At 40.7% G+C, this 24,931-nt stretch overlaps 1 protein-coding gene across 1 annotated transcript in view; it reads right to left on the minus strand.

The window, feature by feature from the left end:
• The window catches only part of RASSF6 (Ras association domain family member 6), a 48,936-nt gene extending 25,770 nt beyond the window's left edge, over nt 1–23,166 (minus strand). The window contains exons 1-2 of the mRNA XM_049630626.1: nt 22,858–23,166; nt 11,821–11,919 (exon numbers count right to left, since the gene is read on the minus strand). Coding sequence (XP_049486583.1) covers nt 11,821–11,919; nt 22,858–23,051 — 293 coding nt within the window. The 5' untranslated portion in view covers nt 23,052–23,166. The remainder of the gene's footprint in view (nt 1–11,820; nt 11,920–22,857) is intronic.
• Between the last annotated feature and the right edge of the window lie 1,765 nt (nt 23,167–24,931).

The raw sequence follows: 24,931 nt of genomic DNA on the forward strand, positions 1-24,931 counted from the left end.
GGAAACAGAAAGATGTTTGGGACTATTGGCAAACAGTACTGGGGTAAAGGTGCATGAGCAAGGCTGTGTTCTATGGAAATGGGGTCAAGTGTCCCGCATGTACAGAAGGGTCTGAAGTCTAGATGGGACCTATACATGATTTAGGACATCTAATCAGTAAAGCGCTATCTAGGCAGTCTCTAGTCAGGAAAGGGGACAGGGATTTAATACACTCTGTGCCTTGTCAATGGTAATTATAATAGATTTTTCTGGGTCCATTTACATGTCACATATGGACCTTCCTTCCCCCATCAAAAAAGGAAACAGGCATCTGTGTACCTTTTCCTCTCAGCTGCCAAAAAAGCTCCCCACCCAGCCTAGATCAGACCACTTAGCAACTATTCAGCTGTAAAGCTATAAAATGGGTGACAAGAAATAGATTCCACATGCAATCTTCTACCCAAGAAACAAACATCGAATAGCCTATACAGTTTATGTTTGATACCTAAAACAATGACTTTCTGAGAGCTTGGTTTTTTGGAACATGAAATACCGCATCATAATATATAACAAGGTGTGTGTGTGTTGTTTTTTTTTTTTTAATTTTTTTTTTTAACGTTTATTTATTTTTTTGAGACAGAGAGAGACAGAGCATGAATGGGGGAGGGTCAGAGAGAGGGAGGCGCAGAATCTGAAACAGGCTCCAGGCTCTGAGCTGTCAGCACAGAGCCCGACGCGGGGCTCGAACTCACGGACCGTGAGATCATGACCTGAGCCGAAGTCGGCCGCTTAACCGACTGAGCCACCCAGGCGCCCCAAGGTGTGTGTTTTTTTTAAACCACACAGTAAATAATATGGATTAGTGTTTTTACAAAACTGAGGAATGGCAAACTTCTGTATAAACTGGACTTCCAACCTACATGAAGACATAGGATCATAAGCTTCCCAAGACGGAAGCTGGCACCGTGTGCTGGCTGGGCAGAAATCACATCTTGATAGTTGCTGGTGGACACCCAGAATTATTCACTGCAGCTCGTGAAGAGTGTCAGGCAGGAGAGACTTGATACAGGGGTGACAGGTGCAGGGGAACAATGCATAGGAGGGCCCCAGGTTCCTGTTCCTTTAAGGCTCCCAGGTTGGTTTTATGAGCAATAGTGGATCCAGAATTCACTGTAAAATGCTTAGGTGAACTTTGTACTTTGTGGCCCGAACTACAGCTGCTCAGCAGATGGGAATTACCCACATAGTGACGTCTGCCATGAATAATGGACTTTGCAAGAAATGAGCTCCTCAATCTTATCATGCTACTGAGCTGGCCGGAAGAAACCATTTTTATTTGATCTTATAAAAGTGTAATATTCATGGACGTGGGACAGCATGACGGATGGAACGGAGTTACGCCCTGCATCCATAGACAGAATGGATGTCAAATATTAGTGGCAATAGAATTCTCTCTCTAGTTTCAGTAATGATTTGCAATGTAATTAAGTGGATATTCGATCCCTTTCCTGGCAACCAAAAACCCTGGCCCCCTCTTTGCTAAGTGATTCTGACTATTTGGACCGGATAAAGGCAAATGAGAAACACTGTTGTACAATGTAACCCAACACAAACTTCAGAGGCTACACATGACACAAACTAAACCAGAGAAAAACACAACCCAACTCAGCCACCAAAGGCATATTTGGCCACGGCTGAGCTTCCTGACTTTGTGTTACTTCTGCCTGCTGGAGACTTGTTGAAAAGTGTCCAGGCTCCAAATCCGGCCGACCCTGAAATGCATTGTGACAGCAGTATTAGAAACAACATCCTGCTGTGCATATTTCCATGGTTAAGGACAGGAGCCTAAATCATTTGAAAGAATATCTTCAAAGAGTTGAAAAATTTAGGCAGAATAAAAATGCTAACTTGCTGCCTTAAACATTTAGTTTTCCCCATAACACACATGGATTTTGTTCATAATGTTAAATTCTAGCAATGAGATCAACAATTTCATGTTAGGTTACAAAACTGAATTTAAAACTTAATATGTTTTTAATAAAATAGTTATGAATTAAGCATGGAAAGGTAACAAATTGACCATTTTTCTGGGAAAAAAAGATTGTGACTTATTTTATGGGTCATAGTTCTGTATAGTTTCCAAACTTCATATAATAAGTGCATAATGCATTTATAATGTTGTCATAATTTTACTTCCAACAAAAATATAAAATAGGGGCACCTGGGTGACTCAGTTTGTTAAGCGTCCAACTTCGGCTCAGGTTATGATCTCAGGAGTTGTGAGTTCGAGCCCCGTGTCGGGCTCTGTGCCGACAGCTCAGAGCTTGGATCCTGCTTCAGATTCTGTTTCCCTCTCTCTCTCTGCCCCTCCCCCTGCTTGTACTCTGTCTGTCTCTCTCTCAAAAAATAAATAAACATTAAAAAAATTTAATATATATATATATATATATATATATATAATATAAGCTCCTGTATGTTTTTGGAAAGGTGGAACCAGGAAATAGGAGGACAACAGAAAAGAATAAATGGAGACTTATCATTAAGCCCTATGCCAAGACAACCCATCATTCCATGTTACTGATATCCGCATGATGTCTGCAAGCAGAAGCAGAATTCTCTTAACCCGCTTTATCCTTCATTACTGTCAACTTGAATCCTGGAATTCAAATCGCAAACTTCTGCAACTGTTCTATAAGCGGCTACAGCTCTGGGTCTTTTTTTGCCTTTAGCCTCAGCTCCTGGCTCAATGAAGAAAGAAGACTACCTTTCCACCTTTGCATAGAGACCTTCCTCAGCTGGCAAAGTAGGTTATTCACATTTCCATTGCAAATGAAGGGATTGGATTCCACAGTTTGAAAAGAGAGAAGTTGGGAAGAGGAAGGAGGGCTGTTTTGATCTGACTGCAGGAAAAATGCAAACCCTAACTGATCAGGGACCTCTGAATTTGTCTGCCTCTCCCGGCTTCCTTTGAGGAGGCTGCTCTTTTTGAAAAGGAAGGGCTCCTAACATTTTTAGTAATTCTGCTAAAATATCAGTAATTGTTGCTGGCGGTCAGGATGATGGTGTCCCTGACTTGTTTGCTTTGTTCTCCCAAACAGTTCTATCCTAAGACCTAACTCCCTCTTCAGAGCTGACAACCCACAATAAAAAGGGCCTGGGAGTTTCGTGAGCTCCACTAGTAATCTAATCAATACGATAGTACAGCCAGACCTGCCTCTCCTCCACGACACTCCCCCTCACTGCTTTTGGCCATATTGTGACTTTTGTATTTTCTGGGCATTCATCTTTTCTTGATAACGCCTGTAAAAAATGGCCCTGGAGCCATTAGTGGATAGACGCCGTCAGTTTCTCTCGGGTCCTCAACCCCTAGAACTCAGCTAAGGGCAAAAGGGTTAAAGATTAAGGAGTAATTTCATGGTATTAAAAAGAAACTGGAAGTGATGGCTAGTTGGTAGATAACAAAACAAAGAAAAATGCCCAAAGTGTTTTCTTGAGGATGAAAACTCTACCCTTGAAGACAGGGGCTTTAGCTACTCAGAACAATGCCACTGGGCATTGATAAGACATAAAAGAGGGGATAAGAAGGGAGAGGCAAAGGACTGTGCCATTTGTTCAAATACCGGTGCTTCTGAAGGAAACAGGAATGTGCTCCAGATCTGATAGCAGATTTTTGAGAGAATCCTTTCATAAGAGTAAATCTCAGTATTTGATATATTAACACACTGGCGTGTTTTCCAACAGCCTCAGACGAGTGAAGATACTTATCTATTCCCTTTTCCTCTATGGTTTGGCTTCCAAAGATTTTTATGAAAAAGATTTTTAAAAAATTCACAACCTACTATATTCTAGTTGGCAGCTGCGAGGAGCTGCCTCCGTGTCAGACCTTGTTCTCTGCTGTCACTTGCAGCAGCTGAACCCTTATGGGCAGCCCGAGCAGTTTGTGGACAGGGAGGAAAGAATGAGGGAAGTCTGTGCTCTGTCTTCTTTGGCCGGAAACACAGAGAAATATGGCCTCTGGTTCACAGCCCTAACACTACTCACAGATCAGGACTGATGCTTCTATTTCTATTCCAAACCGAAGTAAGGACTTGAAACCACCTCCACTTTGATGAAACAGTCTGTTTTCTTGCTCTGGCTGAGTGTTTTGTCTTTTTAAAAAATGTTTATTATTTATTTTCAGAGACAGAGCGAAGAGGAGGGGCAGAGAGAGAGAATCTCAAGCAGGCTCTGCACTGTCAGCACAGAGCCTGACGTTGGGCTCAATCCCACGAACCTCGAGATCATGACTTGAGCCAAAAATCAAGAGTCAGATGCTCCTCCGACTGAGCTACCCAGATGCCCCTTGCTGTAGCTGAGTGTTTGGAGAGAACAGGTACTGATTTATGTATAGTGGTAGCGCTTTGAACCAGAGACCATATTTACCTGTTTCCTTGCTTTCTCAGTTCCTGAGCCTGCCACATTCCTCAGTTCTGTCCCCCTTTCCATCTCAAAGCCAGCAATGACCATGGAGTCATTCTCACCAGCCCCACTCTGACACAGACTCCCCTCACAGAGCCCCCTTCCTGTCTCATCTCTAAAGACCCTGGGGATCACATTGGGCCCATCTGAATAATCTCTCTATTTTAGGGTCAGCAGATTGGCAGCCTTAATTCCCTTTTGCCATGCAACTGTAAAATATTCACAGGTTCAGGGGAGTAGAATGTAGCCATCTCTGGGAGGCCATTAATATGCCTGTCACAGGATTTAAGAGTGGCTCCTCTCATATCATCTGAACACATAGGAGGCATCTTGTTAGAAATTAAAATCTGTATTTTAACCAAGATACCCAGGAAATCTGCATATATAGTAAACTCAAGAGGAGCGCTGATGTAATCAGTTTGCCCTTAGATATGAAACAGTATTTAAGGGTAGCACATGTCAAAACACTGAGCTCCTAATTTAGTTCTTTGAAGTTTAGTTCCCATAGGAATGCATCATCAGCAAGAATTTGAGGGATTACTATATAATAGATGATGTAATAGATGCTAGCGATACGGCAAAGTATACAGTGAATGAGACCCCCTGCACTGATGGGACTTACATTCTGAGGGGGAGGAAGACAGAGGAAAACAAAAGAGCAAAATACACTAATTTTGGGGGCGTCTGGGTGGCTTAGTTGGTTGAGCGTCCAACTCTGGCTCAGGTCGTGATCTCGCGGTCTGTGAGTTTGAGCCCTGCTTCACGCTCTGTGCCGACAGCTCAGAGCCTGGAGCCTGTTTCGGATTCTGTGTCTCCCTCTCTCTCTCTGACCCTCCCCCACTCATGCTCTGTCTGTCTCAAAAAAATAAATAAATGTTAAAAAAAAATTTTTTTAAAGAAATACACTAATTTTACATAGGGATAAATGCTCTGAGAACAATAAAACAGGGTCATGTGACGGAGTGCACAGCGGAGGAAGTGTCAGCAAGGGTGATCAGGAGGCCCGCCATATTAAGCTGAAATCTCAATAACGGGAAAGAGCCAACCATGTGAAGAGTCAAGGAGACTGTCCCAAGCAAGAGATGCAATGCCCTGTATACAAGACTAAGCTTGGCATGTTTGAAGGAGAGAAAGAAGGGCAGAGTGGTTTCAGATGAGGTTCTAAAGGTCCTCCAGGCCAGATCTCTAGGGACAGGGAATGGAAGCAGGAAGCTGCTGCAGCTGTCCAGGCAAAGAAATAATGGTGGCTTGGACTAGGTGGTGAGAATTGTTTGGATTCTGGAGGTGGAGCCAGTTAGATTTGCTGTGGGGCTGGGTATAGAGATGAGGGAATGGCACAGTTGGGTTGGTATGTAGCTTATATTGGGGTCTTACTCTCCCATGAGTTAAACTTTCATTTCGTTGTTTTTTTTTTTTTTTTTTTCCTAATCCAAGTCTTATACATTTTTGTGAGCCAGTTGAAAAGTAAACACAGGTGTGCCACACAACTCTGGTCATTACTGGAGCACACACAGGCTGGCTGTAAAATAACACCCTTCATGTATGAACAGCTGGAGGCTCGTGTGCTTGTTGAGGATGACGACCTTGGCTCCACAGTCTGATGCCCCTTGTTCCCTAGGGATGAGGAAATGATCTATCTACTCTGTTAATTCATTAACAGCCTCTTGGACCATTAGGATTGTTAACAGAGTGCCTGAAACACAGCAGGTGGCCAGTGATCCTCGGGGCCAAGCACATGAGCATGAGCTGAAGACAGGAGCTCTCCTGACACACAGGCTCTTACCTCGCTCTTCTATGACGCTGCCATGACTTGGACCACTGATTCTCCTTACGTTTAAAACAATACAGGGGCACCTGGGTGGCTCAGTCGGTTAAGCGTCCGGCTTTGGCCCAGGTCATGATCTCGTGGTTCATGAGTTCGAGCCCCGCATTGGTCTCTGTGCTGACAGCTCAGAGCCTGGAGCCTGTTTCAGATTCTGTGTCTCCTTCTCTGTCTGCCCCTCACCTGCTCACACTCTGTGTCTGTCTGTCTGTCTGTCTCTCTCTCTCAAAAATAAAGAAAACATTTTAAAAAATTAAATAAAAATTTATATTAAGGGACCTCCTTGTTTTTCCTCTGGGCGTCCTCCATATACTCCACACTCTATACAGAGCATAGAGAACATAACATAGCATTTGCTGTGCTTAACATCTTTAAACGTCTTCCCATTGCTCTTGGGATAAAAACTACAAATCTTTATCACAGCAGGGGAGGTCCTGCTACGTCTCTTTAGCCTACTTTGAAGGGATGCATTTCCCTGTGTCTTGTACCTCACCCACACTGGGTCCCCTTCACTTGCTGGAACCCTGAGCTCTCTCTGGCCATAAGGACTTCAGGCAGACTCCCTATGTCAGGAATGCTCTCCTGCTCACTTCCTTAAACTCCTTAGCTTCCTCCTTGGTCGGATATCGGGAGCCCCACCCCACCACCCCCGCCACTGTTTAGGCTAGTTCCTTATTCTCTAAAGGATCCCTTTCCTTCTGAACATCTGCGTCAGTTTGTTATCGATCAGGCCTTTAGACCTGTAGTTCTCAAAGTGTGATTCCCAGACCAGTAACATGGGCACCACCCAGGAACTTCGACATGGGAATGCTCACGCCAACCCAGACCCACTGAGTCACAAGCTGGGAGTGGGTCCCTCAATCTTTAGTGTAGCAAGCCCTCCAGATCATTCTAGTGAAGGCTCAAATCGGAGATCCGTAGCTCCAAGCAGCTCTTGTCTTTTTTTGCTCAAAATTCCATACCTCAGTTTCTAGCACAACTTCTGGCTTGTGGTATGTTCCCAATAATTATTTGTTGAGGGAATAAAATATAGAAAATTAAACTCTGACCTATTTTTAGAGGGGGAAAAAAAAACCTTTTACCAGTGCCACCACTTAACATATCCAGAAATTCAAGTAAATTCCATAAGTTAATATATTTCTAGTCTTTGAATTTTGATTTTATCAGATGCCTATTGAAATATTTTCAGTGTATCTTAGACAGATGGATGATCTGACCAAAGTGATAAAATAGGTAAATGTGGAATAAGTAAATTGGGTTGGGAATAACAGTCACATTAATATGCTTCGTGATGGTCAATGCTCATTGAAAAATATCTGATATAAGGAAAGCTTTAAAAAATGAACTTTTTGGGGCGCCTGGGTGGCTTGGTCGGTTAAGCGTCCAACTTCGGCTCAGGTCATGATCTCACAGTCCGTGAGTTCGAGCCCGCGTGGGGCTCTGTGCTGACAGCTCAGAGCCTGGAGCCTGTTTCGGATTCTGTGTCTCCCTCTCTCTCTGCCCCTCCCCTGTTCATGCTCTGCCTCTCTCTGTCTCAAAAATAAATAAACGTTAAAAAAAATTAAAAAAAATGAACTTTTTTCACATATCTGGGGGACATTATTCACCTTTTTTTTTTTGACATAGTAACTAATGTCATTAGTATATCCAATTTTTCATTATGAACATTTCTGTTATTTTCATTAGGTTATCAAACCTCATAGTGGAAATGTTAAAATAAATTTTAAAACATGATCTCCATGTAGAAAAAATTTCTCATTTTTAAAGGAGATGGTCCCAACCATGTCTTGAACTTTTTGTCCCTGACTTATTTTATTTAAAAAAAAATGTTTATTTATTTTTGAGAGAGAGAGAGAGCATGAGCAGGGGAGGGGAGAGAGAGAGGGAGACACAGAATCCGAAGCAGGCTTCAGGCTCTGAGCTGTCAGCACAGAGCCCCACGTGGGGCTCAAACTCAGATACTGTGATATCATGACCTGAGCCAAAGTTGGACGCTCAATCGACTGAGCCACCCAGACGCCCCCCTGACCTATTTTAAAATCCTGGTTCCTTAAAACAAATCTCAGGGAGGGCTCTCTTATCCTTTATTAAAGACAAGAGTTAAGAGTTAAGTGGCTGACCTTGGCTCAGGTCATAATCTCATAGTTTGTGAGTTTGAGCCCCGCATTGGGCTCTGTGTTGACGGCTCAGAGCCTGGAGCCTGCTTCGGATTCTGTGTCTCCCTCTCTCTCTGCCCCTCACCCACTTGCTCTCTCTCGCTCTCAAAAATAATAAGTAAACGTTAAAAAGTTAAAAAAAGACAAGAGTCCAGTGGCCTTCAGGAGAGGGGTGTCCTCTTTATAAACCCACCTGCAGGGCACGCTGAGGCACGCAGTGTTTGATCCAGTTTCCTTGATTAGAGAAGACCCTGGCCATGGAAACTGGGCAAACATTGCCCTCTAGCTCTACTGGCCAGGTAGAAGCTGCCTGTGGAACATTGGCTCTTTGTGCTGAATTTGTGCTCAGAGGTGCAGGTGGCTGGTTCCTTTGTTTCAGCAAAGGGTGCCTGGCCAACATGCTTGGAAAGAGACACCGTGTGGAATAATGCACTTTCTGCTAAAATTTATTACATCATGCTCATTAAAATTATTTACTAAGGACAGGAATGCACACATGGCTTGTGGGCTGTGGGTAGCGCTGCAGCCCACAGGAGTGTGCATTGGGCTCCCTGAGGAGGAGACAAAGACAAAGGAATCCAGAGAATCAAATCTGATCTGCATTCTAAAACCGGATTTGAACTTTTTTCAAGTACTCTGGTTGGCATTTACTCACCTCTCAAGTGCCCTGATTTCAGCTTAGCACCTGAAAGTACTTTGAAAGCAACCATATATATATATTTTTTGAAACTCTGCTCACTTAGAATATTTACCATGTGAAGCAGCAGACCAGTGATGACCCTAGGCAATGAAAACGGCAGCTGGAAACTTAGTCATCGGAGCGTGAAGCTGACTTATGCCAACGCCATTTACCCAGGGAAGCTTCTAAACTCAGAGAATCCTCATTCAGCAGTAAGACCTAAATGTTCCATTGCTGCTATGCTATTAATGTCACAACCTCTTATTTTATCGATCAAATGTAGCTCTCATGCAATGTGCTGAGGCCAAAATCTCCATTGAGTCGATTCTATTTCCCTATTCGTTTCCATTATTTTCACATGTTTTTGTGCAGGAAAATAAAAATCCCTAATAAGTTTGTAATTTCTGCCTTGTTCGCTGGAACAAAGCCTAGCGCAGAGCGGGAGCGGAATGATTACTCATCCAGTGACTAAATGAATGGAGGTGTCTGTCAGATTTGTGACATGTTGGATATCCTGGGTGGTCGGTGGTATTAATTTCTGACAAGTGTTTTGTACAGATTTCCCCGGGCTCTGGGATTTTGTTTATTTCAGGAGGTCAGAAGTTCTCGAACTTTAATCCTTTCCTCCTCTGAGCAGTGGTTCTTACACTTCAGTATGCATCAGAACTATCTGATTAACTGTCAAGGGGAGCCCGGGAGCCTGCATTGTCAACAACTGTCTGATTGGGAGGTGGGCGGCCTGTGGACCACATTTTGAGAAGTGCTATCTTCAAGTCTGGCGTTTGTGTAAATGTAATAAAATTTTACTGGAGTTCCAGCTGATATGTAGACACCAGGGCCTGAAAGGGGTGCTGGGCTACAAAATATAAACTGTCAGTCCTCAATTTGGCCAATTTAAAATATGACATAAAATAAGGGTCTTCAGAATTGCAGACCTTTCCTTGGAAATATTCCCCCCCACCCCCACCCAAAAAAAAAAGTGGTTTCATTCTCTTCCATCAAAATATCTTAGAATCTGATTTTTTTTTTAATTTTTTTTTTCAACGTTTTTTATTTATTTTTGGGACAGAGAGAGACAGAGCATGAACAGGGGAGGGGCAGAGAGAGAGGGAGACACAGAATCGGAAGCAGGCTCCAGGCTCCGAGCCATCAGCCCAGAGCCTGACGCGGGGCTCGAACTCACGGACCGCGAGATCGTGACCTGGCTGAAGTCGGACGCTTAACCGACTGCGCCACCCAGGCGCCCCTGATTTTTTTTTTTTAACCTCCACTACTGATACCTTGGCCCAAGGCACCATCATCCCTCCCCTGAACTTTCAGCTCCTTGATAATTTCTCTGCTTCCAATCTTATGCCCTCTTCGGCCACACTGATCCAGTCACCCAAGTGCTCAATATCCTTCAATGGCTTCCCATCGGTGGGAAAGATGAAGTCTCACAACGGCCTATGAGATCCTGCGTGCTCTGGCCCATGACGTCAGGAGCCTTCGCTTCTGCTGTTCCTCCCACTTCGTTTACCCCAGCCTGGCTTCCTCCATCCATATAGGCATGCACCTGCCTCAGAGCTTGGTCTTGGCTGTCCCCTTTGCTCCCAGCCAGATACCTACACAACTGGCTTGCTCATCTCCTCCAGGCTTTTCCTCTAATGCTACCTTCTCACCGAGGTTTCCCTGGACATCATATATGAAATCATAACCCCCAGCTGTCCACCTCCAGCACTCATTATTCCCTTTCCCGCTTTATTTTATTCTTCCTACCTTTCAGTGTCTCATAATATATATATTGTTACTCATTTATCTTACACAGCAACTGTATCCCCCTTTGAGGAGGCCACCCCACAAGGCTAAAGGTTTTGTTTGGGCCATTGCTGAATGCTCAGGGTCCAGAATACCTGTCTTTGGGAAGCAGTTAATACATACTTGAGGAATGAATAGATGAATCCACTGTCTTTTACTTCATACCTTCTTCCCACCTCTTATATTTCATGTTTATCCTCCGTTCTGACTTTAATTCCATTGTTGACCATGTTTGTTCTCTCTGCTTTCCTGTGGCCCCATCCAGCATCAATTTATACCCACCACCTCCTATCATTTGTTTGGCTTTGTTTCTCTTCCCAGTGAGACATGGGTCATGTTTCAGGGCCAATTGTGCGTGTGCGTGTGTGTGTGTGTGTGTGTGTGTTTTTCCCCGTCTTTTTTTCTCATCTGCTTTTGCTCCAACTCAGCCAGTTCAGTGCTCAGCTTTACTCTTAGAGTTTTCAAATTCCTGCTCAGTTATTCCCAAACCAATATAAGATGCTATTTGCTGTGTATAAGAAAACCACTGTGGATGTTCTATATATTGCATAACCTAACATCAAGAGGGACACAGTGAAAATGAAGTGTGTCCTAAGGAGTAAGGGAGGGAGAGAAGAGGATGGGAAGGCCTGTTTTGAGCCCCTGGACCAATTCTTTGGATATCCAATTTATGAGGAGACTTAGATCCGTTAGTTAAGGCTGCTCCTGAGAATTCTGCCAACTATAGTGAAATTAGACCACTATTTATAAAATATGAGTGATTGTTCCATGAAAGGTTATGGGTTAGCAGTCTTTAGGACTAGTACTCACTGTCTGCACTGTTGATTCATATTGATTTTGTGGTTCATTCATCATGCTTAGAATGACAAGGTCCTGGGGCTTAATCCACCAATGACTGCTGAGTAGGATAACACATACAGGCATATAATTACCTGGTAATGAATGTCCTCTCATTGATGAAGATCCAGGAAGAGCACTGGTGAGCCATCATATTCAACTTTTCTCCTTTTTTGAGATCATCTGAGGATACCCTAAGATGTGAGGATAACATTAATGGTATACTCCTGTGATGCATTCATAAATTAGTTTCTGACTTAAATTGAAATGTTTTGCTTTGTCCCCGGCGAGTAAAAGTATTTGGGACAAGTTTTTAAGTAGTGTTTCTTCTACGGGCATGAGGGTTGGGAAGGGAAGGAAAGAGAAAGATTTTTTTTTTTTTTTTTTTTTTTTTTTTTTTTTTTTTACCATGTGCCACAGATCTTATACTCTGTCTGTGAGCCACTTTCCAGATGTTATCTTACTCAATCCTCAGACCGTCCCAGCAGGGTGTGGATGTTATTACCTCTATTTCCAACACTTGGTAAGTAGTGGGACACATAATTTGAAACAAAGTCTGAATCTTGAAGGCCTCTAATTTTTTTTCTTTTCACCAACATTGTTTTTGCATTTTGGAAAGGTTATACAAATTCCAATCTTTGATTTTCTATTAGTTGGCCCATTCCAAGATTCTTTTCAAAGATATATTTTTTTTCTAAGAGAATTACTATTGAGGATAAGTGAGATGCCCTCCAAAATTTCAATTGTTAGAAAGTAGGTTCAGTTCAGCGTTTTAACTATAACACATTTTGAGTGAATTTCTAAATGGCATCCTGTAAACCACCTTTTCATGACTTTTCACAAAGTGACTTGCTTGACAGCAAGTAATAATGTCTTGTTTTCTCTGCTCTTGCCCCTACTTGACCTTTATAAGTTTTAAGATGTTTAGGTGTTTTCCTGTTTTTGTTATCCATATGTGCTTCCGAGAAAAATCCATTTTATCTCTCATGATATAGTTCTCATTTGAAATTGAAAATTATATTCTTCATGTTCTTAGGGAAAATAGTAAAGGAAGAAGAACGTATAATTTAATTTTAACAATCTCTGAATAAAGATGATAAAGAGGGCATATGAAGAAATACTAGATGGGCCAGAAGTATATAACTTCACTTCCAGTCTTCCCCTTGGTAATCAACTTGAGAGACTGACAACTATGGAATGGAGAGATAGGGAGAGAGAAAGGCCAACAGGATAGAGAGATATTTCTAAGAAAGCACAATACAAACCGCAATGTTGGCCCGTGTTAAATGCAAATGATTTGCAAATTTGTAAGTGAAACCCCGGGTCAAAATTGTGCTGATGATCACTTTACAGTTGATGGCTGTATTAGCTATGCTCCTGGTAATGAATGTATCCGGTATGGTTAAATTTGGCATAACTCCTGTCAGGAATTCTACTTCTGAATTTTTAGTATTTGATTTGGAACGCACTCTAAGGATTTTTTTCATTTTTCGATTTATCCACAGTTCTGGTACTACCAGGTTTTAGTGATTCAAAAGTTATGTTCCTGCTCGCTCTATAAATGCACAGGTGTGCTTGGGGTGTTTGAAACTGCTGTTTTTTTTGTTCAGATCTTACTTTTATTGAGAAGTATAAAAAAGAAAAAAAAAAGAAGCTACATGAGGAACTTTGACTGTCTGGAATAATAGTTTCTGAAGCCTTGCTGGTTTTACAGTTTCTAGTAAAATTTCCAGAAATTTATGAAAAAAATTTAGATGTCTTGCTCTTATTACATTTTCAAGGAAATTTCCAGAAACTTGTGGAAAAAAATTTTCAGTTTTAAAGTTCTGCTTACTTGACAGCTCAGTGTTATTCTCTTTAAGAAGATACTAAAGTCCCAAAGGCTTCTATAATCCCCCTGCCCCACCAAAAGCATTTTATAATCATTGAAATTATTTTGGCAACATGGGAAGACAAGATAGTTAAAGTAGAAAAGAAATCCTGGATCAATGTTTGGAGATGTGCAGAAAAGAGGAAAATGTACCAAGTAAACTAAAAAACTACAGAATCAGTGGTCCAAGGCAAGGAAGGATTGGCCAGTTTGGTAAGTCTGTTTTTGGAGTATTTCTAGAATGAGTTCTCTCCTATATGGTTCTGCGCAAGGGAATACATTTCTTCTATTACAGCCACTCAACCCAAATTGACTGAACTGTGCCCCAGTCCTGCAAACACAATTTTAAGTTTCCAGGCATCTAAAATCAAGCTCTGACTCGCAAGTGTTGATTAAGTGTGATGTAACATCCTTCAAGTTTCCTTCAGGCTTTGGAAACCGTGGTCAGATGTGAATAACATCCTCCTTTATGTCTTCATCTAAATGGCATTCGGGTGTGACCAGAGATTTTAAATATAATGTTTTCCAGTCATCCATTTTGCAGAAATTACATATTTAATTACTATTGCTTCAAGCCTATAGAATCATAGGGGATATAGCCAGGATAAAAGGCTAGGCTAGAGAGAAAAGTTCAATTTTTATTAAAAAAAAAAAAAAAAAAAAAAAAAGAGGGGTAGGGACTTCCTCCTTTTACTTCCAAATTAGCTTAATTTGGTTGGAGTAAGGTGTTTGGAAGGTATTTCATATCATCTTTCTCCAGGATAATAGCAATCCTCCCACCCACTGCCCAAAACAAAGAAAAAAGAAAAAAAGAAAAGAAAAGAAAAGAAGAAAAAAAAAAAGGAAAGCTATGTTCACAAATTCCCTGATGCATTATAGCACATTATTTGAAAATATATAATCTATTTGAAAGCTGTGAGCACATCTCACTGGGAACATTGTAATAGTCTCTAAGCTGAACGCCTGACTAATTCCCCTTTATGTTTTTACTATCTGGACCATCACATCATCTTCTTGTTCACAAATTTTCCTGGGATTTCATTCTTAGCAAATACAGTCCAGGTCTCCTAACCTGACATTCAGGTTTTCTGCAATTCCACCAAACCATCTACTCTTCTAAACTTAAAATTGAAGATTTTCTCAAATACCAGGCCTACTGGTCCAATGGCTCTCAAGCCATTGAGTCTCTTGTCACCAGTTAGTTACCTCACACGAGAGGGCCCTCATCACCACAGGTTGATGTTCAGATTTTTGCTTCTTCCTAGTCTCTGCTCAAGTGGGACTTATCAAGTCTCTCCATAGTCTCTTATCTGCACTGCTCTGATGCCATTTTCTGCTTTTCACCTTGTATCATTGCTCTTGATTTATACCTTTTTTACTCCTATCTTCTTGCTGAAAGAACAGTGTTCCTCTAGTTGGGGATGTCATCTTCTTTGACAGCTCATCATTGGAAGGGGGTCTCTTGGAGGACTTGTGATGGAAGGGACAGAAGCTTAGCCATCAGGCAAATCAACTCTGTAAGTCAGAAGTTACATGGGTATTTTAGGCTGCCTTGCGAGAAAGATACAGCACGTTCCAGGAGCCCAACAGATCCCAGTTACTCATTCATAGGATTTGGTCTGGGCTGTTTTGTTATATAGCCCTTGCTCTTGCTTCTAAAACCTGAGTTTTGCCTCTAGATGCTATCATTTGAATCACCCACAAAAAAGGTTATTGTTGCTCCCTACTGAGAATCCCCTAGTGGTAACCTCATCGTCCAAACACTGTCTTCTCCTAGATATCTATTATTTACCATTTATTCTTTTAATTTACCCCTCCCTGCACCTCTCCTCCCATGTTCCAATGGCCTATGTCTTGACAAATGGTTCATTTTCTCTCTGAGCAGCATTTGACAAGGTTGATTGTTTCCTGCTTTTGAACTCCCCCCCCCCTTTTTTTTTCTTGAGGCTTTTGAGACAAAGCAGCAACCACAACAACCTTGCCTTGTTTCTTTGCTATTTCACGGGACTCCACATTTTAGTCTCCTGTCCAGACTCCTCTGCACAATCACAGAATGCTGGTTAGTTCTACTAACCTATCCTCTCCCGTGTCCTCTTCTCTGTCTATACTTTCTTCCAGATAATCGAATCCATCTCTAACCCAACTTCCCTTCTGAGCTCCAGACCCATGTCACTACCTACTTAATCTGTGCTTGGAAGTCTAGAAGATATCTCCATACAAATGGCCCAGACAGGACCATGGACTTTCTTCAGTCTCCAGAATTCCCTCCCTGACAATTCTTTCCCATCTACCCAATTTGGCACCATAACTAAGACTCAGTTTTATCTTTTCCTCTTTCATTAGAACGAGATTCTAATTCAAAAGTAAATCCTACTAATTGTACCTCCAACATATCACCTGAACTCAAAAGCTTCTATTTCCAATGCTACCATCCTGAGTCAAGCCATCATCATCATCACCACCTTAACTCCTGAATTTCTGCATCAGCCTCATGGCTAGTTTCCCAGCATCCACCAGTGACTAGTCTTCCATTCTCCACACAGAAGCTAGGATGATAATTTTATTTATTGTATTTATTTCTTATTTATTTTTATTTTATTTATTCTTTTTAAAGACTGAAATAAATCTCATCATCTGATGATTAAAAACTTGCAATGACTTCCAAGAATGAGATAGAATAAAATATAGCTTCCTTACGATTACGCACAGCATCCCATCAATCTCTTCAGTGTTCATTCCCTTCATTACTTTCCTCATTGATTACCTTTTGTCTACATTGGCCTTTTTGCTGATTTTCCATCACTCCCTAAGCTCATTCCCGTCTTGGGGATTTATACTTGCTACTCCTCCTACTTAGAACACCCTGCTCTTAGACTTCCACATCTGTTTTCCATCATGCTGATCGTGGGCCAAGTTTATCTCTTCATTCAGAGGCTTTCCCTAAGCAATTCTCAGTCAGCCACTACCACATGATTTCCATTTAGGTATGTAACAGTAATTGAAAGGATCTTATTTATTTACTTATCTGTCTTCCCCAACCACAACATGAACTTCTTTGGATCAGGGCTTTTTGTATTTATCTGTATACACCCAGCTCTTAGAATTTTGCCTGGAACATGCAAGGAATTCAATTCATATTTGCTGAGTGACTGACTAAATGTAGAATTGCAGATATGGCCTGATTAATTGGTATTTGTAAATCTTTCTTGACCTCATAGTTAACATGATAGCTTTGCTGAGATTAGAAGTTGGGTATATATTGAACTGAAGAATCACCAGTGGAAGTTTCTTACAATCACAAAGTGACATTGACAGTGATGGGCTGAAAATCACTGCAGGAACTTCCTGGTTGGCTTCCTATTTGTATTTATACGAAAATAGCTAAGGTGTCATTAAAGATACCAAACAATTGCTGTGGAATTATATTGTCAAACTGGTGAGCTATGCTAAAGCCAATCAGAAGATTTCAGGTGTGATTAAAGGATTTCAAAAGCACTTACATTATTCTCTGACCTTAGGAAGGAAGACAATTAAATGGAATTTATGGGGGAAAAAAACAGGATAAAATTTTTTGTTCATTGGCAATATATGCTAATTAAATAGGAATCATATTGGCCATATCTGAATCTAAAAATTGGCTCAACAAAATATACAAACAGTCTAAATACCCGAAAGGTAAAAGTCTCATTTTATTATTAATTGCCAAGGTGAGAAATAGATCTGTGAATTCAAACAGTTTCCCCTCTCCAATCCCATTAACTATGACTCATAGCAATTTAAAACCTGGTAGGACATTTGTGAATATCTCCTAAATTATAGAGACTGGGTAGATTTAAGGATCTGAGCTACTTATCTCAAAAATCTTAAGAGCAAGATAAGAGAGGTCATGATTAGCAGAGATGAGGATTTATGAAAAAATGAAAAATGATAATTCTAGAAGCTTAGAGGTCTCATGTTGGACATTCACAATTTGCTTGGTAGGGCATAATAAACTATGCCTTGAGGAGGAAGGTAGTTGTTACAAATCTATGTACTTTACTGGGAGAGTGAATCACACAAGCTATCTGGTCCTCGGGCCAGAGTTTATTGACTTTGTGTATGAAATAAGATTATTATTGAATAAGTTTGGTTACTTATTTTTTCATTTTGTCCAGATAGGATGGAGCTCACGAGACAGGAAATTAGGTCAGCAATCAAGTCCTGGAGAAATAAACAGTCCTGGAAATACTAGATGGGTCTAAGATCAGATGGGCCTAGGTGGCTCGACAGGGAAGGGCAGAGACTGAGAAAGCAAAGCAAAGCAGACAAGCAAGGTCTAAGCAAGCAGACAAGATCAGGAGCCTAAGAAGGCAGGATCAGACAGCACCAGCTCACAGGCCACAGTGAGACCTGGGAGCATCAGAGAGCACCTGTGCTTTGCCTCCACCTGCTCTGTATCCTGCCTGTATCCTGCCTGTACCCCGCCAAGACGTGTGCTTGCCTGGATTGGCCAGGTACCAGAAGGAGGCCAGAGGATGGGAGGTGAATCCCAGCCCCAATGAACTCAAATGGGCCAGTCACTTAAAGTACCTTCCTGTGGCCTATCATGGATTAAATGGCCACGTATTTAACAAGTGGAAAATTTGATTCACTCCTTTGTATAGTAAACAAATGTTTCAGGAGTTCCCTCTCTGGGCTTGCCCCTGTGCTAGGCACAGGAAGCGTAGCCTACATCTGTGTCCGTAGCCCCTTATTCCTGGGATCACTGGTGCATGAGGTGCCGAACAGTCAGAATTTTACAATGAACTAAAAGAATATAGGTGCTAACTTCCCAACATTCCCCAGCCAAAGGATATTTTTCCTGCCTCTGAAATTACACAGCAAAATATCTGCAGCTTTCTAATTACTTACTGCTTTCTCTAACTAAATTTTACTTTAGTTAATTTGACTATTCCTTTAGAACAAGATTATGGATTATTTCGTTTTTGTACCTTCTAGAGTGAGTGTATATATGCAAGTATGTAGGTAAAAACATATATAAAAGAATGAATATATGCAATATATAGGGAGACATATTAAAATATTAACTATAAAGCTGTAAGCTATGAAATCATGAATGATAATTATTTTCTTTTTGATTTCATATGTTCTTTCTAAATCATATACAAGGAACATGTCTTACATAACACACACCATACAAGTTACTAAGAAAAACAAAGAATGGAAAGTAACACATTGGAATAGCAAATGTGTATTTAAATTATGAAGTAAGATTATATTCAGGGCAGTAAACATGAAGGTTTTTTTTTTTTTTTTTAATCATTGTTTTGGCCGGAAAAAGCAATGGAAAGTTACAAATATGTATTCAGTTCCAAAATAAAGTTTTTTCTCTAAACTCTGACCAGGAACCTTAAAGTTCAGAAGAACAGATCTATATACAATTATATGACTTCAAGGAAATGAGAAAAAAAATCTATAATTCTATCCATTATCCGGTTCTTAGTAAAACAGTACAAGAATCCAGAGAAGTGTGGTTTCTGGGAAATATCCGGCTCTATCTTTCTAAAGAATTTGCCTCATTTGCAAAGATGGCAAAAGTGAGAAGCTGGCATATAAAAACTATCACTTTATTAAGTGATATTTATTACAGTTAAGAAATGCTTGTTTTGAGATGCATAACAATGTATCATAATGCTTGAATATAAGACGGGACTCAACAGGGTATGGATAAAAAACACCCAGGCTTCTATGTGAATATACCATTCCTGTCAGTCCCAGTGGAATCTCATTTGAAATGCCAACCTTTAATATTCTATTCCATATTGACAGGACATTAATGCACTGGCTTGACTGTCCCCAGAGCTCCCTCAAGGCACAGGAACTGTAACAGAAGCACATGGGTTTTCAGCCACTTCAGGACTCAAGGCATCTTGCCACCACTCAGTCTGGAAGGCAGCTGCTCAGTCTGCCAAAGGCATGTTCTGGAACTGCTGCTGTGGTACCACTCAAGGATTCTCTGCTTCATCTAGTTTCCAAGAGAAAATTCTAAGCTTGACTTCACAGGGACGGTGAATCATTGTTCTTGTTCTTATTTGTATGTTGGCTGCAGAGTGAGCACTTTCTACTCTTGAACCCCGTTTACTGGGCTCTGGGATGGTGACGGGGAAGTGGTCCTTTAGGTGATTAAGATTACACTGTCATCACTTAAAAGGGAGACATCGTCACGTTCCACTACTGAAAGCAGTGACATTAGTCTGCAATTTGAAATGATGTTATGAAGTGATATAATCACCGTATCTGATAGCTTTGAAAGACACAGATGAATTTCTGCAACAAAACCCAACCTTCTCTAACACTAGACCTTAGGGCAAAGAGAGAATATTCAGAAGTTCTTTCTCAGAGGTTGTATCTTTGATTGACCTATATTTGAAAAAAAATTTTTTTTAATCTAAACTTTAAAAAAATCATAATTCCAGTTAGCTAACATACAGTGTAATATTAGTTTCTGGTGTACAATATAGTGATTCACCACTTCTATACATCACCCAGGGCTCATCATGACAAGTGCTCTCCTTCATCCCTACCACCGATTCCCCCATCCCACCACCCCCCACCCCTCCGGTCACCAGCAGTTTGTCCTCTGTAGTTAAGAGTCTGTTTCTTGGTTTCTCCCTCTATTTTTTTTCCTTTGCTCATTTGTTTTGTTTCTTAAATTCCACATATGACTGAAATCACATGGTATTTGTCTTTCTCTGATGGACTTATTTTATTTAGCATTATACCCTCTAGTTCCATCCATGTCATTGCAAATGGCAAGATAAAAATGTAAACATTTATCTTATTTATTTATTTTTAATGTTTTTTAATGTTTATTTTTTTTGAGAAAGAGAGAGAGAGGAAGAGAGAGAGAGATCAAGCTGAGGAGGGGCAGAGAGAGAGAAAGAATCCCAAGCAAGCTCCACACAGTCAGCATGGAGCCCAACATGGGGCTCGATCCCATGAATCATGAAATCATGACCTACATCGAAACCAAGAGTCAGACGCTTAACCGAATGAACCACCCAGGCATCCCCCAAATCTAAACTTTTATAGGAATCTCCTGTATCTCTATAAATCCTAAATTCCCTACCTTCAATGAATCTGTACAAGTAAATTGACTATTAGGACTAGATTTCCATTTCAGTGAAAAGTATAGGGTGCTTCTTATTTTAGGAAAAGTGAAAACAAGTATCAAATATGAAACTTTGAATTACATGCTAAAAAATATTACATATGTGTTACACTATCTTCCATATAATTGGGAAAGTTCATTTTTTCTTAGTCATTGCTGGTTATTTCTCTCTCTCTCGATGGACCAATACATTTAATAGTATATCTTAAAATGTTATTCATATTGGAGATAGTAGAGGAACATATGTACACTAAAATAGAGTTTAACTAGGAAGACTTAATCTAGTTATGTGGTTAGATAAATTAATCTCATATTAATCTCAAGTACAGTTAAGTAGATTTATCTCAGTTGGGGTTACTGTTTGTTTAAACATACAACATTACAAAATGTTAAATCAAATAATTTGGTTTAAGAAGTTCCAACCATATATATTTGGCATAAAGTTATATTCTAAATAGGTTAGAATATTTTATAAGCTTTTAGCTATAAACACTAACACAATTAAGACCCAGAGGACAATAACATAGTAAAGCTCAGTTTGGTTGGCTTTAGAATTCTAGCAAATATCCAATTATAAGTACATTGGAGAATCTCAAATCTGCAGTTTGAAACAAGAATCCATCAAAACAATGATGATATTAAGCTGGGATCAACTGCAAACCATTTAAATGTATATTAATGTAATGAAAATATAAAATGTCATCAATGAAAATACGTTGCTAGTTGCAACTTCTAAGTTTGTTCCCTTCTTGAAATTACCAACATTAATATAAAACTAACAGCAACATTAACAAAAGTGCCCTTTAAATAAAATTTCATAAAGGTCACTTCCCTGTAATTTAAGTTCAGAGGTGAAGACCAACAAACACAGGTATTGTTCTTGTATGCTTCTCCTCCATAAACACAAACGAAAGTCTATATCACTTCAATACAAACAATCCAATATGGGTGCTACCATGGTCTATTTTATCAAAGTCATTCAAGGGTTATCTGTCTTATAAAACTAAATGTCACAGGTTGCACAATCTGGGGTTGTGTGTAAGTCTCCTACTACAAAATTATATTTTCTGTTTAGAAATAACAGTTAAAATGAATGTGACTTTTCCAAAGCAAAAGTGATTGAGTAGCAGATAATTTTGAATTTGCCACTATGTACACTATTTGAAAAGGAGCAAGAAGCCAGATGATTTCATTGCTGTTCACAGAGGTAGTTCTTTGCCCACTGGCCATCCGCTCATGTGTCCGAGACCCATTCTCTGGAAACCAGTTAATCTTTACCACCTCCACACTGTCTGGTCTCCCCGGCTTAGCTCACCCTCCCTGATCTGGCCCTTTTGGCAGAACTGCTAATTTCTTAATCCTAACTGGAGGTACCACTTATAGGATGCTTGCTAAGTGTTTAATTCCCATCAAAGCCCCATTGGCATATCCTGTTATGGGGCTTGTTTTACAGATGACAAACTGAGGCTTGGCTAGGTTAAGTACTTGCTACAGGACAAACTAATAAGTGGCAAAGCCAGGATTTGAACTTATGGCTCTCCTGCTTCAGAACTTGTATCCTTAACTCATGGGCTCCCATTTAATTATGCTTATTCATTCATTCATTGTTTGGTGAACTCTTAAATTATAGCAGAAATCGTTTTCAATTTTTGGAGGGATATGTCTCTGTAGCTCTGTAGTTTCTGAGTGGAAAGTTTAGCGGAACCCTCACTTAAAAGGACCTTTCAAGTCCGCTGATTCAAGAGAAAGGGGGATGTGAGGGTTAAGTGCAATTCCAGATAAAGCGCTCTTTGAGCTATTTCCCTTGAGGAAAGGGAGAAGGGCTTCAGTGGCCACACTTCAGTTCGTGCCTTTCCCTCCTCCCCACATGCTTACCTGCGTCAGGAAAGGGTATTCTGAAAACGATCAAAAAGGAAAAGCAATGTCTGAGTTTCAACTGGTCTGATGCATGCCTACATTCAACTTGGCTGCCCGTGGATGCCGCTTTCTAATAACGTGTCCTCAACCTGACCTGGGGCGGGGGGTGGATTAGAGGGGTTCTTTTCCCCAGGCCCATATGTCACCTGTTATTCACACCAGGAGAAGGCTTTTTACCAGGAGAAGGCTTTTTACCTGAGTTGTTGAGCTGAACTTGCTCCGGAGAGTTTGTTCCCCTGCTCAGTCACAGATTCACCAGTTCCGAGCGTCCTTTGGAAAGGCAGGGCTCCCTCACCTGTCCTGGAGGTCGGAGCCAAGTGTGGAGGAGGGGCGACCCGACGCCCCGTGCTGCTCAGCTCTGCACCTGGCAGTGCCCTCCGCAGGATCATCGAGCCCCAGGAGCTGTTAATTATTACCCCTTTTCGCCAGAGCAGGGACGTGTAAGAAACCTGAGCCACTCCCTTTACCTCAGTGCATGTTGGGAGTGTTTACTTTCTTTCTTAGGGGCAGCTGATAGGAACACTCCTTTGCTCCCTGACACACATCGTGAGAAGTGAATTGACATTACCCACTGAATTGGACTGACTCTAACCTCGACTCTGTGCCCAGATTACAGGTGAAGGGTCCCTAAGAAATGACACTACCTGGGAAGGAATGTCATTATTCACACGTCCTTCTTTTAAAAATGTTCGCTTTGAATTAGAAATGTCTCAGTTTTCTTTTCCTTGTTCTATTGCCAGCTCCTTCCCTGCCGGCACCTTTTCACCCAGACTAGTGGTTCTCACACCTCAGGGCACACCAGAACCACTTCTGTAACTCGCCGAACCCTCACGCCTTGCGCCTCCGCACCGGTGAGCTTCTGATCTAGTAGGTCTGGATAGACCGCAGGCACTGATACTTTTTTTTTTTTTTAAGTTCCAAAGAAGAATCTTGTAAGTATCAACGTTCAAAAACTGTTGTAATGAAGTACAAAAGAGGAATTAAAGAGTTATTTAGTCATTAGGCTACTGACTGGAATTTGGGGACTTTGCTTTTCCTCAGTGCCTCCAATTTCAAAATGGGCACCAAAGACTTAGAGACCCTCCAATGACAGATACCGTGGAAATGCAAAGTGCTTTTATTTACACACACACACACACACACACACACACACACATGCACACATATACACACACTTTTTAGTATCATTGTTCATTTATGTTTCCCATGTAAAGCAACTATTGATAATTTTTAAAAAAAGTTATTTTACAAGTGTAAACCTTAGAGTCCTCAAAAGAATTTCAATATAATTCAACAATGAGTTCAGTAGGCACATGTGACCTCTGGTGTCCTTTGAATTCAAATGTCAAAGTCATAGACCATTTTTCTAGATTTACAGGTTACCTGTTTGATCAATGGAGTGTTTTAAGGATTCTGTATGTTCAAAAGGTCAGACAGTTTATCTGTTTAACTTGTGTGTGAAGGTCAGGAATGATGAGTTTTATCACGTTGGGGGGTTATTTTAATAAACTGAACAGAATCAAGCAAGGGGCTTATTAGATCACAGTCAAAGCTTCTATTGCCTCGTATATGAGGTCAGTGTAAGTTGGGATTACTTGTGGGTGTTAACTTGATTAGTTGGCCCCATAATCCCCTGCTGTATGGACTGACCTTTGAATGATGGCTAACGGGCCCCACAGTGTCTCTAGCCTCCAGACTCCAGAACTTCTTTGTCTAAGTTTATGCTTCACCTTCACTGCCTGCACTCTTATGGGGATCATTTGCTTATTATCAATATCAGGGCACCTTTGTTTTGCATTTTTTATCACAAGCATCCTTGAAGCCTTTATTCTGACTTCTGGTTTCCAACTAGTTACCTTTAGTTAGAGGCTCAGTGACTCATTTTATTTTCGAGTACTTACCCTTCCATAAATATATACATTTTTTTTGTGTTGTAATATAAAACATATATAGTTACACATGTGCAATGTGGAAAGTTGCAAATCACAGACATGTAGAAGAAAAAGTCACCCACGATCCCAACACTCAAATATATAAACAATTTGGTGTATGTCTTCATTGATGTAGTTTCTCTACAGGTATTTACCAAAATGCAATTAACTTTGGCTTGATGTTTTATAACCTGATTCTATCACATAAAACATATTATGAACTATCTACCATATGTCAGTCGGTTGTTTTTTTCCTGCAATGTGATTTTAACTAGCTGCACTATATTACACCATATAAGGTATTATTTAATCAGTTCTTTATTGTGAGAAATTTATAT

Source organism: Panthera uncia, chromosome B1, assembly GCF_023721935.1.
Source record: "Panthera uncia isolate 11264 chromosome B1, Puncia_PCG_1.0, whole genome shotgun sequence".
Taxonomy (NCBI): domain Eukaryota; kingdom Metazoa; phylum Chordata; class Mammalia; order Carnivora; family Felidae; genus Panthera; species Panthera uncia.